This window comes from Stegostoma tigrinum, chromosome 5, assembly GCF_030684315.1.
Source record: "Stegostoma tigrinum isolate sSteTig4 chromosome 5, sSteTig4.hap1, whole genome shotgun sequence".
NCBI classification, from domain to species: domain Eukaryota; kingdom Metazoa; phylum Chordata; class Chondrichthyes; order Orectolobiformes; family Stegostomatidae; genus Stegostoma; species Stegostoma tigrinum.
Genome location: NC_081358.1, coordinates 160,671 through 178,067, shown reverse-complemented (window position 1 = coordinate 178,067; position 17,397 = coordinate 160,671). Strand labels below are relative to the sequence as shown.

The window sequence follows — 17,397 nt, the reverse complement described above, 5'->3', positions numbered from 1 at the left end:
CATGAAAATATAGTAGAATCGCATGTAATGGTGGATATACTTTTGAGGCTTGCAAGCGATGCATTGTTTGCATTGTGTAATCTCACGGCAAGCCTTGATGGGCACATTTGTAAATTTGACATAGGTACTGGTGAAGTCATACTCAGTAGGAATAAAATGAATGCTGTGCTCAACTGTTGTTCCAAGTTTTTATCTGCAGGACCTGCTACTATGGATGAATAAATAGCCACGCTCGAGGGCAAAGTTCAAAAGTGTTTGTTAGACTTCATTTAAGGATGATAACCTGCCCGGTGATGGGATTTGTCTTCATGGCTCACATATCCTCATGTATGAGTCACTTAATACACATAAAAGCAATGTTACTTTACACCCTATCCAATCTGTGATTGGCTGAAGCCCAACATAAATGGACCAAATGGTTGTGTGAGCTGTTGCAGTCAGTTCCAAGTACAATTTCTACATACACTGAAAGATACTCTCAGATTTATGAAGACCAGATAAGACTGATATTTTTAATTACAATCACACTATTCAAAGAAACTAATTATATTATGTCACTATATTAAGATAATCTAGATCTGCCACGTGTATATGAATCTGTTCATTGAACTCAGAACTTAGCAGCATGTGCAGTTGACTTCAGTTTTAATGACAACATGTCTGACCAAACAGATGGCATTGCATGAAATCCCCTCCACGTCCACCACTTATCAACATATTAGGTGGTTATCATGAGAGTGCATCTTCGGAATGAGTACTATGCTTACATATTTCCAGTATGCAAATGATACATTTATGATATTTGAATCCACATGCATCATAGAATTTCTTTACACAGTTTATGCTCAAGCCTACCGCAATAAAATGAGCTCTCTTTTCCTTAATGTATGAGTTGAGAAATGTGCCAGTGGATTCTTGATTACTGACTGCTGAAAGCCTACATTCACTGGTTAATGTACGTATTAGGAGTCCTACAGGCCTGCCCTTTACATGGTCAATCCTTTGGCAACTTCAGGAATAGCACTTTAGCCATCTGCTCACTATGTAAACTTGGCCATGAAATAAAGGTGTATCAGAAGTATCCTGCATGATAATGGATGCGCTAAGCAAATGATCAAATGCTGTAGATTGCAAAAATCTCATGAAAGGTCCAATGTGTACTATGTTTGGCTCTGAATAGTGTTGGGTCTACCATACATTTATTCTGGAAGAGAAAGATGTTTGAAAAATTTGAACAAATGGTGAAGTTAACTGTCTCATACTGCTACTATACAATATACCCATGAGTGTTTCTCCATGAACAGTATACTCCCATCAAACCAAAAGGCATTTTGTCTGCTTGAAAAGTGAGGAATGTGATATGAGTTCCACTGCACGTGTGAAGCCTGGTATATCGGCTGCATATCGCATCATTTGCCAGACAGTATTAAACAACACATCTCAATGACTATTCACAACAGGCAGCATGTTAATCCAGCTCAACTAGCCTGTGCATGTAGGCCTCAGAAATTTACATCCACTATTGATGTAGTTCTGCTGTTGGAAGTCCTTTATTAAATAATCATAACTGTGTTAAGACTTGCACTGGAAAACATTTTAAGATCCTGATTTGGGCTCTCCAAGAAGCTCTCTCCAGAAGCTACATATATTCATATACAGGGCCCTATGTAGGCAAAAGAATTTGTACATATATTGCAATATTTTCACTAAAGGAAGGTCTTGGAGACAGCCAATCTCTACTACATTTCCATGGCAACACCCTGTCCTATCTCAGCCTGGCCTAAGAATGAGGGTTTATTGATAACTCTAATTGCTGCACACCCTACCAGCACTCCTCCTTGTGCTGTACAAAATGGTGTCTCTTATCAAGTCTGTTTCTTTCGATCTAATTCTGATGAATGCAAGAATATAGATTTCCACAGGCAGATACAGAGGAGGTAGAGTGGATCTAGGAGGAGTATATGGATAGAGTGATCCAAGTAAGTGATGACATGGCTGAGTTAACAATCCCTCAAAAACCACTACTGAAAACAAAATGCAGAGTACATGTCAAGTCAAAGGTGGTCATTAGACCAACAAAAGCACGTCACCTTTCTCGTTGTTTGTGGGAGCTTGCTACGGACAAGTTGGTGGTTGTGTTTCCTACAAGAGTAACCACCCCTTTTGGACATTAGACGTTTCATGAGATTTTTGCAATCTACTGCATGTAATCATTTGATCAGCGCATCCATTATCATGCAGGATTCTTCTGATACACCTTCATTTCATTGCCAAGTTGCCACACAAATACAAGGGTTTTTTTCCCCCTTGAGTGAACTCATTTCTTTGCTGGGTTAATTGCTGGCAAGCCACTTCACTGTTTGATCAATTTGCACTTGGAAGTTTTTTACTTGTTCATGTAATTTTTACATCACTGTTCTCCAGGCCTCATCTGTCACGATCCATAGTCGCTATCCATTGTTTAACTTGATTTTTCTTTGTAAGGAATTAAAATTTTATTGAGAACATAATCAGGGATGATATTGTCAGTGCAAGATGGTAATTTAATCCCTTGTTTTGCAAAGATTTCCACAACCATTTGAGCATGCCTTTAATGGTTTATGATGTCCTCTGAATTCCCAGAGCAAAGCCTTATCACTCACTTCTAGTCATCTATAATACTGTTCCTAGTGTACTTAAGAAATAATGAGCAGGTGGCTGCCCATTTCTGGAGAATTGATGATAAACAGATCAGCCTGAAGGATGAACCTGCCAGCTGAGACTTTCCACTCTTGGAGCCATGACCTTGTCTTTTCAGCAGACTTCAATAATTATTGACTGCCATGAACAGTAGCAGAAACTTTCCCTTTCTTTGCATGCACTGAATCAGTTGACACCCCATCGTCTGTTAATGTATCTCAGCAGAATGTCTTCAGCCAACCTCAAGCCACAAGACTGGTGCGGAATCCACAGCAACGGCTGAAACTCTTAGTCACATCCTCCCTCACTGCCTGTCTTCCTCCTTGCCCATCTGGAGGGCTCTTTCCCTCACTTTTCTCAGGCACATTGCAATCAAACCAAAAAGTCCTTAAAAGTTTCCATTATGTTTGGTGCTGAAAGTTTTCTTTGTATATTGACTAGTGGGTTGAGGGTCTTACTGCCTAGGGCATTTATCGCTCATCCCAGAGAGATTACACAGCATATGGAGTCACATACAGTCCAGATCAGATAAAGATAGCAGTTTCCTTCCCTAAAGGACATTAGCAAACCAGATGGGTTTTTCTGACAATTGACAACGGTTTTGTGGTCTTCATTGGATTCTTAATTCCAGACATTTTTATTGAATTCAAGTACCACTGTCTACCATGATGAAATTTGAACCCAGATCCCTGGAATGTTTCCTGGGTGTCTGGCTTAACTGTCTAGCTAAAATATCACAAGGCCATTACGCCCCATTATGCAGTGGAGATAATTAAGTTCCAGCCAATAAGATGATGTCGTAAGAACCTGGATGAGGAAAATAACACTGTACTTCAAAGGAAGTTTCCTCATAATCTTAGCAGTTGTCAATCCAGTGTAATTTGTACCTGACCTCTATCGTGTGATAACTCCTTTTTTAAGACTAGAGTTTCTTCTCATTAATGTGCCTAGTGGTGTTTGGTCTACCACAGCAGACAAAGGACGAAGCAGGCCCTTTGGGTCTCAACCTAAAAGAAGGATGGTGTCAGCAAATCTGCCTTATGATGACCAAGTGTTCTGGTGGCTCATAGAACACAGTGAGCATAAATACGAATTAGACCAGGTTTAGGTCACTTTGTCCCTTGAATTGCGCTTCATGATATGGTAAGATCATAGGGGTCTCCTAGTATTACGGCTTCCCATTCCACATTTCCACGTACCCCACTAATCTTTGATTCAATGGCCTAACAAGAATTTATCCCACTTAAAAATATTCAGTCACCACACCCCACCCACCCATTATGTCGCAGTCTCTTGACTGGCGGGTTACCCTCCCATTCTGTCTGGTATTGCCGTCTGCTCGTGTCTCTTATTTTTCTCTCTCCCCGCTCTATGTTGTGTCTCATTCTGTTCGTTATAAAATATCCTGCCTTGAGCACAATATGTGACCAGCCATATTAGAAATAATTAATTATCTGATCATGATTGTAAATCAGAATTACAAATTGAAGCCTCCTGAGTTAAGAACACTGGAGATTAAAGGGTTGACTTCCTTTAAATAATACCTATTTCATCACTAAAACCAGCTTTGTAATAATCAATTATTTGTGCTTCTGTGAGAATAAAATTTAAGTAATTTTTTTCAAATATTAATGTTTAATTTATACGTGGCATGTTTAGAAAACAGGTTTGTCTGATTTCTTTATCTAATTAATTGTATTGTGTTTTCTGGTATTTCCTTCCACTTTTTTCACTTTGTAATCTGATATATTTAAGTATATTCCATAAATAGATTATATGCCTGATCTGTATGTGTAACAATTGTGAAATAAGGTACAGATTCCTGGAGAAAGCATGCAGCTCTAGGCATGAATGTCCAAACTGGACTTTGATGTTGCACCTGTAAATAATGTTGGAAATGTTGGTTGAATCTGAGAGTTGCAGGTTATTGGACAAACAAAACCAGAAGTCTTGGGGATAATGGAAACTGCAGATGCTGGAGAATCCGAGATAACAAAGTTTGGAGCTCCACACTTTTATCTCAGAAGTCTTGGGGCCCTGGTACACCCAGTTGCATGCCTTATTACGGTTAATTAGTAACATTATGTATTTTAAACTAATTCTTTTTGTTTGTTTTCAGTCTGCCTTTAAAACTAGGGACTGAAAATGGGCAGCTAGCACATTTTATTCCTGGCTGTAGAGCACATGGGTTGCACAACAGGAAAGGAGGATTGTCAACCTGCAGATTAGTTATACTGATCCTCTGTCTCTTATTACACAAGCTGCTTTTCATAATCCACACCCTCATTCTGGAGGTCTGGCTTTTCGTAAGAATTTATTGTCTACAATTTGTTTTAAGTATTAAACCAGTAAGATGATTTGACGCAACCTAGAGAAACTGGTGAATGCTGTTTCTCTTTTCACACTGCATTACTGCTGTCTTTACAAAGCTAACAATGTAAAGCATGCTGCCTCTGGTGGTAAACAATGCTTCCACAACAGGAGAATTTGAGTGATTTTTATGCCTCACGCTCTCCAGCAAAGATAGTGGTCTACTGTCATTACTAATGTGGCAATTATTCCTACGTGAAAGTCGAGCAAAAGACCCACTGACATGATAAAATGTTATTGTAGAGCGTCCTCGTTTTCTTCTCTGTTCCAGTAACTCCTCTATGCACAATAGCAATCTTGTTGGATCTGTGGCCGCTGGTAAATTATCATCTTAGATTTTAGAAATATTAAGCTGTTAAGGCATTTGCTAAAGATTAGACCTGGGAAATACTTCAAAGGAGAAGTAATAATTTTCGCTGTTCCAACATGCAGCAAAAGGTAATTATGTTTCTGCAGTCTTGAATTACCTGGCAAGTATTTGAGACATACTATCATCCCCAGACATTTAAGTAAACCTTCTTATCTGACGTTTTTCCCTTCCTTTCTCATTTTTCCTAATTTCCTCTTTCTCTCACTTCTTGGATGTTTTTTCTACTGTCTCTTGCTTTTTCCTCCCCCATTCTCTCTTCTGATGTCTCTCTTTCGTACTTTCTTTCTTTGCTGTCCTTTTCTTTCTTTCCTTCTTCCCTCCATTTCCCTTTGGCTGTCTGGTTTTACTTAGACAATAAGTGACTTTGCTGACTTTAAAATGTGATTTCATTGACAAAATGCAAACTTTTTAATTCCTGTCATAACTTTTGTTCTCCTTGTTTAAATTTTTGTTGTATTTAGTTTGGATAATTTATGAACAAGTGATGATTGCTGCCCTTGACTGTAGCCGTGATGACTTGGCAACGGTAGGTATCTATAATAGTTGGATACACTTTTATCATTCTTTCTTACTGCTGTTTTAAGCTTTGAATTTCACACGCATGCTATCATTAAATTTACTGAAATGGATTTTGCTTAAGAATGGAAGAAGATGCTTTGATTTGAGCAAACAACAATGTGTTCCCACTATTTCATGCCGAGCCAAATTATGACCAAGTATATCAGAGATATAATTCAGTACAAAATAGGTGCTGATTGGCTTCCTGCAAAGCATTTTCAGCATCTTCTGTTTATATTTCAGATTTCTAGCATAGACAATATTTTGTTTTAGAATGAAGCATGTACTGAAATAAAGAACCTGATGTTTAAATCTAAAGTTATTCGTCGTCCAAAGTTGACCGAAGTGACCTAAACTTATCCGCATTTGTACAAAGAGGCCACACAATTTCTTAAAATAGTGTTGTATTCACCAGCTTTTGTTGAGCTTCTGCTTCTACCTTCCCCATGTTACTTTATTCACTATACATGCAGTTTCCTCAGTCACGTCCAAGCTATAGCCAGTCAAGCACACGTAAGAGTGAACCTAGTACTTGTTTAATTCTTCCTCCTCACCTTCCTTCCTAATCATCCCTACCTTTCCCAGCAATCTCTCAGTTCAGTAGGATGGCAGGTTTCAGGTACAAGCTCACCTGTGACACGGTACTGGGTTTGTTGGCGGAAACCATATGAGCATTTTGTAAACTTGTCCTCACCTGCGGATTCTAAGCCATATCTTAATTAGCAAGAGAACCTATTTCAACTTGAATTAATATCACCCATTTTTGTCCTTGCTTGTTCCATTTCACGCTCGAAGGGAGGTGATGGCCTAGTGGTATTATTGCTGGACCGCTAATCCAGCGACCCAGATAATATTCTGAGGACCTGGGTTCAAATCCTGCCACAGCAGATGATAGGATTTGAATTCAATAAAAATCTGAGTTAGTAGTCTAATGATGACCTTGAATCTGTTATTGTTTGTCAGTAAAAATACACCTGGGTGACTAATGTCCTTTAGAGAAGGAAACTGCCATCCTTACCTGGTCTGGTCTGAATGGGACTCCAGACCCAAAGCAATGTTGTTGACTCTGAACTACCCTCTGGGCAATTAGGGATGGGAACTAGATGCTGACCTAGCTGACAGTGCCCTCATCCTGTGAATGAAAAAATAAGTCCTCATCCATACCTGCAGACTTGGCTGTTCACATACACATCTGACCATCTGGGATAAGTTAAGAAGGTTGGATTTTGAGGAGAGACTGAGTAGACTGGGATTATGCTCATTGGAATTCAGAAGAATGAGGGGGGAGTCTTATAGAAACATATAAGATTATGAAGGAAATAGATAAGGTGGAGGCAGGGAGGTTGTTTCCACTAGCACGTGAAACTAGGACTAGAGGGCATCACCTCAAAGGGAACCCGATGTAGGACTGAGGTTGGGAGGAACTTCTTTACCCGAAGGGTCGTGAATCTGTGGAATTCCCTGCCCAGTGAAGCGGTTGAAACTACCTCGCTGAATGTTTTTAAGGCAAGGCAGATACATTTTTGAACAATAAAGAAATTAAGGGTTATGGTGAGTGGGTGGGTAAGTGGAGCTGAGTCTGAAAAAGATCAGCCATGATCTTATTAAATGGCGGGGCCGGCTCGAGGGGCCAGATGGCCTACCCCTGCTCCCAGTTCTTATAATCAGCAAATAATTTTCCTTGAGATGTTGATTCAGGGATAAAAGTTTCCGGGACACATGGTTAGAGCTTCCCTACCTCCTTCAAACTAGTGCTCTGGGCAGTAGGTGAGGCCTTAGGTTAATGTCTGATCCAAAGGCCTGGTCCTTCAATAGTGCAGCACTTGGTCAGGGCTTTAGTGGAGTGTCAGCCTTGATTTTTGTTCAAATCCCAGAGAGAGACCTGAACCCACTACTTTGTGATTTAGAGCATATATGCTACCACTTGATCAGAGCCTGCAAACAGTTAAGTGCAGTTTTTGCTGACGAACAAAGACTCCTGTCCTGTCAGCATCTTTAATTTAATCATCTCCATGCTTTTGTTCAAATCTGTCTGTAGCCTTGTCCAACCTTTTATCTTTATAACCTCCTCTTCCAGGTCTCCACAGTCACTGGACTCTTCCAAAACTGTCCTCTTGAACATCCGGATCTCTCTTGTTCTTTGGTTGCTGTGCCTTTAGCTGTTTGGATTCCAAGTGTTGAACCTGTCCCTTTTTTTTAATCCTTCTTTCCTTCTGTTGGACTGTCCTTAAAATCTACCTCTTTGACCAACCTAATGTCTCCTACATTGGCTTGATGATGAATTTTGTTTGATACTCCTGTGATGCACTGCATTAGGGGTACTATGTAAGTGAGAGTTGTTGGTGTATAGCAACTCACTTTGCTTTGTTTTACAGGAGATCATTTTTCATGATCTGAGGTAGTTGAAATAAATGTGGATCTAAGTAAGATTGAGGGTCATCTTTTGTGATATACTGTGAATGAGTCATTTTAATAAAGTGCATAGGTCAGTCTCATAGAACATTACAGCACAGTACAGGCCCTTCAGCCCTCGATGTGCCGACCTGTCATACCGATCTGAAGCTCATCTAACCTACCCTATTCCATGTACGTCCATATGCTTATCCAATGACGACTGAAATGTACCTACAGTTGGCTAATCTACTACCGTTGCAGGCAAAGCGTTCCATTCCCTTACTACTCTTTCCTTTTTCCTAGGATGGTGACGGCGAGCACGAGGGGGCGTAGCTTTAAATTGAGGGGTGAAAGATATAGGACAGATGTCAGAGGTAGTTTCTTTACTCAGAGAGTAGTAAGGGAATGGAACGCTTTGCCTGCAACGGTAGTAGATTCGCCAACTTTAGGTACATTTAAGTCGTTATTGGACAAGCATATGGACCTACATGGAATAGTGTAGGTTAGATGGGCTTGAGATCTGTATGACAGGTCGGCACAACATCGAGGGTCGAAGGGCCTGTACTGTGCTGTAATGTTCTATGTTCTGTCTGAGTAAAGAAACTACCTCTGACATCTGTCCTATATCTTTCACCCCTCAATTTAAAGATGTGCGCCCTCGTGCTCGCCGTCACCATCCTAGGAAAAAGGCTCTCCCTATCCACCCTATCTAACCCTCTGATTATTTTATATGTCTCAATGATTCTCATTCTAAATTTCAGCACAGCTGACTGGACTTGCACACACCAATGAATATCAGTTGGTCGTTATCAGTTTAAACGAAAGTAAAAGAAAAAGAAACTACGACCAGGAGACCTAGGAGTCCCACTTAGATTCATGGAGTTATACAGCATGGAAACCTGCGGTCCAACTTTTCTGTACCGACCACATATTCTAAAGTTATCTAGACCCATTGGCCAGCATTTGGCCCATATACCTCTAAATCCTTACTATTCATGTACCCCACAGATGCCTTTTAAATTATATAATTGTACCTACCTCTGGCAGCTTGTCCCTCTGTGTGAAAGAGTTGCCCCTTAGCTCCTTTTTAAATCTTTCCCCTCTCACCTTAAACCTATACCCATTAGTTTTGGAGTCCCCAATCCTGGGAAAAAGACCTTGGCTTTTGCAGTGTTCTGAAAGCAGCCCCACCAATGTATTGTGCATCTTGAGCCAGAGGCACAATTTTAAACCAGAACCCATCTAATTTCCTTTCAAAGTCATTAGTCATCTTCACTGCCTCATAGATTGTGAGGTCTAGATCAGTACTCTTTGTTGCATTTAAAACAATTCACCCTCCTATTTCCCTGTCAGATCTTTTGCTTTAATTCTTGAAGTTGCGTGTTGAGATATTGTGCCATCGGCTAACGTTTTCTTTTTCCGTTGTATTCAGCATACAATTTTGAGGGTACATGCGTTTCATCTAAAACAGAATGGAAGTTCGCAACCTTGTCACTAACCATGTTAGGTGATCAGAGCTCCAAGCCTAGTCTAAGTAGCCAATTTCTGAGTGTTTTTCGTGTGTTTGTGTCACCAGAGCAAGGGCACAAACCTCAACACAGCTTTGCAGGGGATGGGCATATCCAGGCTCATTCACTCTTTGGATTTGGATAAGTGCAGTTTGAAATTGGAAGTGAGCAGTATTTGCCAAGTGGCTCTGATTTGCAACACGCTTGCAGTGCATAATATTCTATCCATTATGTACTCTGATATAGTCCAGTATTAGAATGTTACCTTGTTACACTGCTTTGAGTTTAACAAGAAGCACCTGGATGTTTTAACTCCAAATGTCAAAGGAGGCACAGTGAAGAAAATTCCCTTTGCTTGGATCACTGACTGTTTTAACAGATGGAGGTTTGTGCTCCCCTATTCAGAACAGAAATCTAAACCCAAAGCACCGCACTGATTTCAATTTTGTTTATGTTATTGATTTGCTCTTCAGCTCAAAATGTCAGAATTTGTTATGTAGATCTAATTTATTTTTCATTGATAATTATATTGAAGAAAGCACAAATATAAAAGGACAAATTAAGAATGAAAGCATGTAATTTGACACTTTGCCGGTTATTCTGTTTTGCCCCACCTGACAACATTTCTCACATCTTTCACTCTTCCATCGTACCTGGTAGCTTGTTCCGAATGATGGAATTTTTTAGGAACAAGAGAAGACCATTCAGTGTCTCAAACCTGTTCTGGCCTTCCTGGTTGATTAGAACCTTGAATTTACTTATCTGCCTTTGCTGTTTGGCTTTATATCCTTGCTCGACAAAAATCCATTTATCATTGACTTGAAAGCTTCAGATAGACCCCAGCATTGATAACCTTTTAAGTTTGAGAATTCCAGCATCTACTCACCTTTTGAGTTTAGATGTGCTCTCCAGTATTGCTGTCAAATGGCTTGTCTTGAATTTTAAGATTTTGCCTATTTGTTCTTGATATTTCCTCCATCAAAGGTACTAATTTTTCTGCAATAATTGTGCCAAATCCTATTAACATTTTAAGTACAATTATCAGATAATGACTCTGTTTGTATACTGTAGGAAGTGCAAATCAAGCAAAATTCCCTCCATTTAACCCCACTTTCGGTGTAGTGAAACTGTTTGACACCTCCACGTCCTTCATGTGAGAACTCATGAAAGGATTTGTGAAAATTTATAGAGTTTATTCTTGTAAGGTAGGAGTCTCCAGGGCTGTGGCCCTAAGATCAGTAAATGCAACGTGATCTAATGAAATGACAGAACAACCTGAAAAAGCTGCAGGCACTTTTCCAACTCTGACTGGTAACAACCACAAAATAAAGTCTGATATTTCAAGGATCTGATCCATTTGGCATTTCCTTGGTCTTGTCCTTGTCAGTGTTTTCATTATTTTATATGCTATTGATGATAATTTTCACAAACTAATTTTGTGCACCTTTTAGACATTAAAAATCTGTTAACTTCAATACCTTGGAGCAGTTGAAATGCCTGAACAAATGGCAATTAACTAGTGCAAAAGTAAAATACTGCAGATGTTGAAAATATGAAATTGTTGTCAATTTTCATTCAATCTGATTGCATCTATGTAGAAGGAAATTGTTAATGTTTCACGTTTATCACCCATCTACTTAGAGGTGATTTGGTGTAATTTCAGTAGCAATTCTAATAGCTCTGCCATGGTCAGCAGGTCAATAATACTATGCTGATTCATATTGAATCACATGTTTGTTCAATTATTGTTCAGAAACAGACTGTCTAGGGTGCGTACGGTAATGTGACATTGAGATAATGCTAGAACCATGCAGAGTCTCCCAAGAAGGTTTTCAAGAGTAGCTAACACTTGTAGCTTGCAAGAGCTTAGAGTCCCTACAGTGTGGAATCAGGCTATTCGGCTCAGCAAGTCCACACCAAAGCTCCGAAGAGCATTGCGCACAGACCCATTCCCCCACCCAATATTTACCCTGGCTGACACATGTAACCTACACACCTCTGGCCACTTTGGAGCAATTTAGCATAGCCAATCCACCTAACATGCGCATCCTTGGACTTTGGGAGAAAACCCACACAGCCACAGGGAGAATGTGCAAAGTCACTGAGGGTGGAGTTGGACCCACGTCCCTGATGCTGTGAGGCAGCAGTGCTAACCTTTGAGCCACTGTGCTGCCCCCAATCGGAGAAGGACTAGGATAGGGGAATTTGCTGGCTTATTTTTGACCAGAAACACACTGCTGGATTTCACAGTGCTGATTTGAAAACAACCACTTTCATATACCAGTGTTGTGTCCCATTCATTATTTACATTATAATGATGTAAAAGCACAGTAAAATGATGCAACTTTATTCACGTGTGGTAAATGCACATTTATGGAACATTTAACTGTCAATACACCATTCATGCAGCTGCACCAAATAGAAATTTATACTTTTTGCTTATTTGGAAGAAATTGCCAAAGATTGTGTATTTTCTTCATAAAGCAAACTTATTGTTAGCTTTATTAGTGAAATAAAATTTTGTTTTCATTTTAAAACTTCTGCATTGTATCATGAAGTTATTACAGAGTTATTTAAATGAACTGGTTATAAGGTGATTTGATTCAAGTTTTCAATGTATTAATGCAAATAGATACTGCAAAACATGGTAGTTAACCATCAATATGTTGTCAGTAGCATGAAAGTGTGAATGACGGGCATTCAAAACTTGCGCTAATGTTACTCCATCCACAGCTGTGTCTGCAAGAACTCCGCAAACAATTTCCAGGCAGCCACCGGGTGAAGCGATTGACTGGGATGCGACTTGAATCTTTGGAAAGGTGTGTATGAACTTGTTTGATTTGCACCAGGAATATAAGAGTAGAAATTATGAAACACATATGCAGGTGCACGGTTCGTTTTCAAAATATTTTTGCATGTCTTGTCCCACTATAACATTTACTGTTGAATGGTGCCATACTTGTTGTTCAACTCTGAGTTGGGTAATTGGCAAATGAAGGGATAGGTGCCACACATTTATGTTCTTGTGCATTTTCAAGTATTGATACATGATGTGAGCCTGTCATTTGATAATGAAGAACATTCGTTGCCCTTAAGCATTTGATCATGTAAAAGTAAACTATTGCATGCTTTGTTGTTTGACAAGGTATGAAGATGCCAACAGGATGTATGATGCAATTTTACAGGAAGATGCAACAAATACAGTAAGTAAAAGTGGTTTCAATGCATTTCCTTTGAAAAAGTCTCACTTTGGTTAGCAGTCAATGTCAGCAGCTGAATAAATGGTTAATGGAAATGAGAAACACTTCTTGTGTTAACAGATACTGTTCTGTTGAACTAATGTTTGTACCTTCAAGATTGAAATCATTTAAATAATTTCAGGTTAGATTCAACCTTCATTTAACTTTTTTGTGGTTTTGTTTGGTTGATTAATGTTGGAAGAGAGAGCTATTAATTAGGCTTCTGCCCAGAGCCTGACCCAATCATAATGGCATTCAGCACCATTAATGGAGATTTGTAGAACGTAGAACATAGAACATTACAGCACAGTACAGGCCCGTCGGCCCTCGATGTTGTGCCGACCTGTCATACCGATCTGAAGCCCATCTAACCTACACTAATCCATGTACATCCATATGCTCATCCAATGATGACGTAAATGTATCTAAAGTTGGCGAATCTACTACCATTGCAGGCAAAGCGTTCCATTCCCTTACTACTCTGAGTAAAGTAACTACCTCTGACATCTGTCCGATATCTTTCACCCCTCAATTTAAAGCTATGCCCCCTCGTGCTCGCCGTCACCATCCTAGGAAAAAGGCTGTCCCTATCCACCCTATCTAACCCTCTGATTATTTTATATGTTTCAATTAAGTCACCTCTCAACCTTCTTCTCTCTAATGAAAACAGCCTCAAGTCCCTCGGCCTTTCCTCGTAAGACCTTCCCTCCATACCAGGCAACATCCTAGTAAATCTCCTCTGCACCCTTTCCAGAGCTTCCACATCCTTCTTATAATGCGGTGACCAGAACTGTACACAATACTCCAAGTGCGGCTGCACCAGAGTTTTGTACAGCTTCACCATAACCTCTTTGTTCTGGAACTCGATCCTTCTATTAATAAAAGCTAAAACACTGTATGCCTTCTTAACCGCCCTGTCAACCTGGGTGGCAACGTTCAAGGATCTGTGTACATGGACACCGAGATCTCTCTGCTCATCTACACTACTACGAATCTTACCATTAGCTGTGTACTTTGCCTTCCGGTTACTCCTACCAAAGTGCATCACCTCACACTTGTCTGCATTAAACTCCATTTGCCTCCTCTCAGCCCAGCTCTGCAACTTATCTATGTCTCTCTGCAACCTACAGCATCCTTCGTCACTATCCACAACTTCACCGACCTTAGTGTCGTCTGCAAATTGACTAACCCATCCTTCTATGCCCTCGCCAGGTCATTTATAAAAATGACAAACAGTAGTGGACCCAACACCGACCCTTGCGGTACACCACAAGTAACTGGTCTCCAGGATGAACATTTTCCATCAACTATCACGCTCTGTCTTCTTTCAGCAAGCCAATTTCTGATCCAAACTGCTATATCTCCCACAATTCCATTCCTCCGCATTTTGTACAATAGCCTACTGTGGGGAACCTTATTGAACGCCTTGATGAAATCCATATACACCACATCAACCGGTTTTTCTCTCACCTACCTGTTTGGTCACCTTCTCAAAGAACTCAATAAGGTTTGTGAGGCACTACCTACCCTTCACAAAACCGTGCTGACTATCCCTAATCAATTTATTCTTTTCTAGATGATTATAAATCCTATCCCTTATAACCTTTTCCAACACTTTACCAACAAGTGAGGTAAGGCTCACTGGTCTATATTCGTTGTAGCTAGAATTAAGATATGGGGCAAGAACGATTTTTGGCACAATCAAAAGAAATTGGCCCACAATACAATTGCTCAAAAAGAAATTGAAATACATTTGTTTCCTCATTTGTTTTTAACAAGTGGCACAAAGCCTATTCCTAACCAGAACGTCTTGGAAGTCAGGATTCCCTTCTAAGCTCCTGTTCGCATTGTTGGGTTAAAGCTGCTGGAAAATATAAAGTATCTTCGTCCACAACATTGATAAGGGATTGTTTCTCCTTTCTCGCTCCATGAGATTGCAGTAATGCAGGACTGCTGATTAATATATTGTTTGTGTAATGTTGTGATCACGTTCAGTTATCTCTTTCAAGGAATTAAAATTCATCTCATGGGCAGATTTGGATGAGAGAAAGTAGGACAGTCACATTGCTTGCAAGCAAACAGTTCATTTTTTTTTAGTTATCATTTGAATCTGGTGATTGGTGAGGGTCAGGAAGGGATTGTGCTTTGCATTCTTGGATCAGCTTGCTTACCTGTCAGATTTGTGGAGTGTAGGCTGATTAAATAGTTGCGACAGGATGAAGAGATCAAACCAACTGTCAAGTAAGACATGGTACTTCAAAAGTGGCAAGAAGTGCATGTTATCGGCCAGGAATCGTATGAAGATGGATTACATCTTTGTATTCTTTCTGATCTGCAGTTGGGCAACATCTGTTGTAACAGTGTGTGAGCTACCTTGTGGATGTACAGCAGACAAAATGCTCCTTTATTCATTCAGTCTTGTCATTATAATCTGTAAAATCGCTGTCTTGTTTTTGTAAATTCCTTTGTATGCAGTTAAGTTTAGATTTGTTTAATAAATTGTTGTGTGCTCGAAATTGTTCATATGTTAGGTACCTGCTGATAATCATTTCCATCGGGGTTGTGAAACCATAGTAGGATAAGAACATATTGCATGATTTTAAACAGAGACCTTTCACCTTGTTTGCTTTGGCACAGTGAGAAATTTGTAATGGTTTTTTTTGATGAGTCAGTTTGCCAGTTTATGGAGTTACCTCAGAATATTAAGTTTCCATGTTGGCAGCTGCTGCAAGGTAAACAGACAGATTTGAGGGGGAATAAAAAAAAAGCTGTGCTCCAGGAAATGAGGAAAATGTCCCTAATAAAATCCATTTGCAAACTGCACACCCTTGATTATATTTTGCCAAGCTAGCTGCCAAAAAAGGAGATTTTTTTAATCCAAGGTGTAATAGTTTACTCTGTATCAGTATATGTGTTAATGCGCCTAGTTTTTTAGAACATAGAACAGTACAGCACAGAACAGGCCCTTCAGCCAATGATGTTGTGCCTACCCTTGATCCTCATGTATGCACCCTCAAATTTCTGTGACATATGCATGTCCAGCAGTCTCTTAAATGTCCCCAATGACCTTGCTTCCACGACTGCTGCTGGCAACGCATTCCATGCTCTCTCAACTGTGTAAAGAACCCGCCTCTGACATCCCCTCCAAATCTACTTTTTGGAGTTCAACAAATTTTAGCCTCACCAGAGGTCAACAGATCTGTTGGAAACTTTCGAGTTGATAGAAAGTTTTCTCTTCTAATATAATTTTGGGCACAGTAAAGAGCTACCTTACACAGGCTGAATATAAGACCAGTATTTTGAGTTGAGGTAATGTCATTTCTTTCTCTGTACTTTGAAGCACAGACATTTTTGGCAATAAATCCTGAACTAATTTTAGGCTTAAAATCTCTTTTCCTTGCTGTATCAGAGTGATTGTATAAATGAATAGAAAAGGCTGGTTTCTGATATTGGCGATGTTTCTGTTGCTGATGATTTGAACAAATTAGAAAATACAGGAAGTTAAGGGTGTGTAATAGAGATTCACCAAATTGATCCCTGGGAATGCAAGATTTTCTCTGGGTGGAGGTTGAGGAGACTAGATATGTATTCCCTAGAGTTAAGAAAAATGATGACCTCATGAAAACTTAGAGAATTCTTACAGGGCATAACTGGATGGATGTCGATGTCAATTTTCCTTGGCTGGTAAGTTTAAAACAAGGAGACATAATATCAGGGAGAGTAGGAACTGCAGATGCTGGAGAATCTGAGATAACAGGGTATAGAGCTGGACGAACACAGCAGGCCAAGCAGCTTCAGAGAAGCAGGAAAGCTGACATTTCGGGCCTAGACCCTTCTTCAGAAAAATAAGACATAATATCAGGATAAGGTTAAATCAAGACAGAATGAGCAGAGAAGAAATTTCTGCTCAGAGGGTGATGAATCTTCAGAATTCTGTGCCTCAGAAAAGCTCAATAATTGCATAGGTTCAAGACAGAAATTGATGGATACTCATGTCATTAAGGGATGTGAAGGTAGTACAGAAAAGTACCATTGAATCAGATGATGAGCTGTGATTTTATTGAAAGGTGGAGCTATCTTGATGGAACAGGAGCAGTTATTCAGTCCTCTACTCCTACGCATTCAGCAGGTCTGATATAGCTAATGGAGAGAAGCAGAGTTGTCAGAGCTGGGGAATGTTACGGGCAGGAGGTTGGGTGTTAAAAGGACTAAATAGAAGGCTGTGATGGGGAGGGATGCAGGACAGATGAAATAAAGCAAGGGATAATAATACAATGCC

The 17,397-nt window shown here is 39.8% G+C and overlaps 1 protein-coding gene across 4 annotated transcripts in view; it reads left to right on the top strand.

Annotated features, from left to right (window-relative positions):
• Positions 1-17,397, top strand: part of emc2 (ER membrane protein complex subunit 2) — a 125,242-nt gene that overhangs the window by 24,599 nt on the left and 83,246 nt on the right. For all 4 annotated transcript variants that reach the window (XR_007247398.2, XM_048529442.1, XM_048529443.2 and 1 more), the window contains exons 3-5: positions 5,881-5,945; positions 12,613-12,698; positions 13,025-13,082. Coding sequence is in view for 3 of the 4 variants with exons in the window: in XM_048529442.1 (XP_048385399.1) it covers positions 5,881-5,945; positions 12,613-12,698; positions 13,025-13,082 (209 nt within the window). In the remaining variant the exon portion in view is untranslated. The remainder of the gene's footprint in view (positions 1-5,880; positions 5,946-12,612; positions 12,699-13,024; positions 13,083-17,397) is intronic.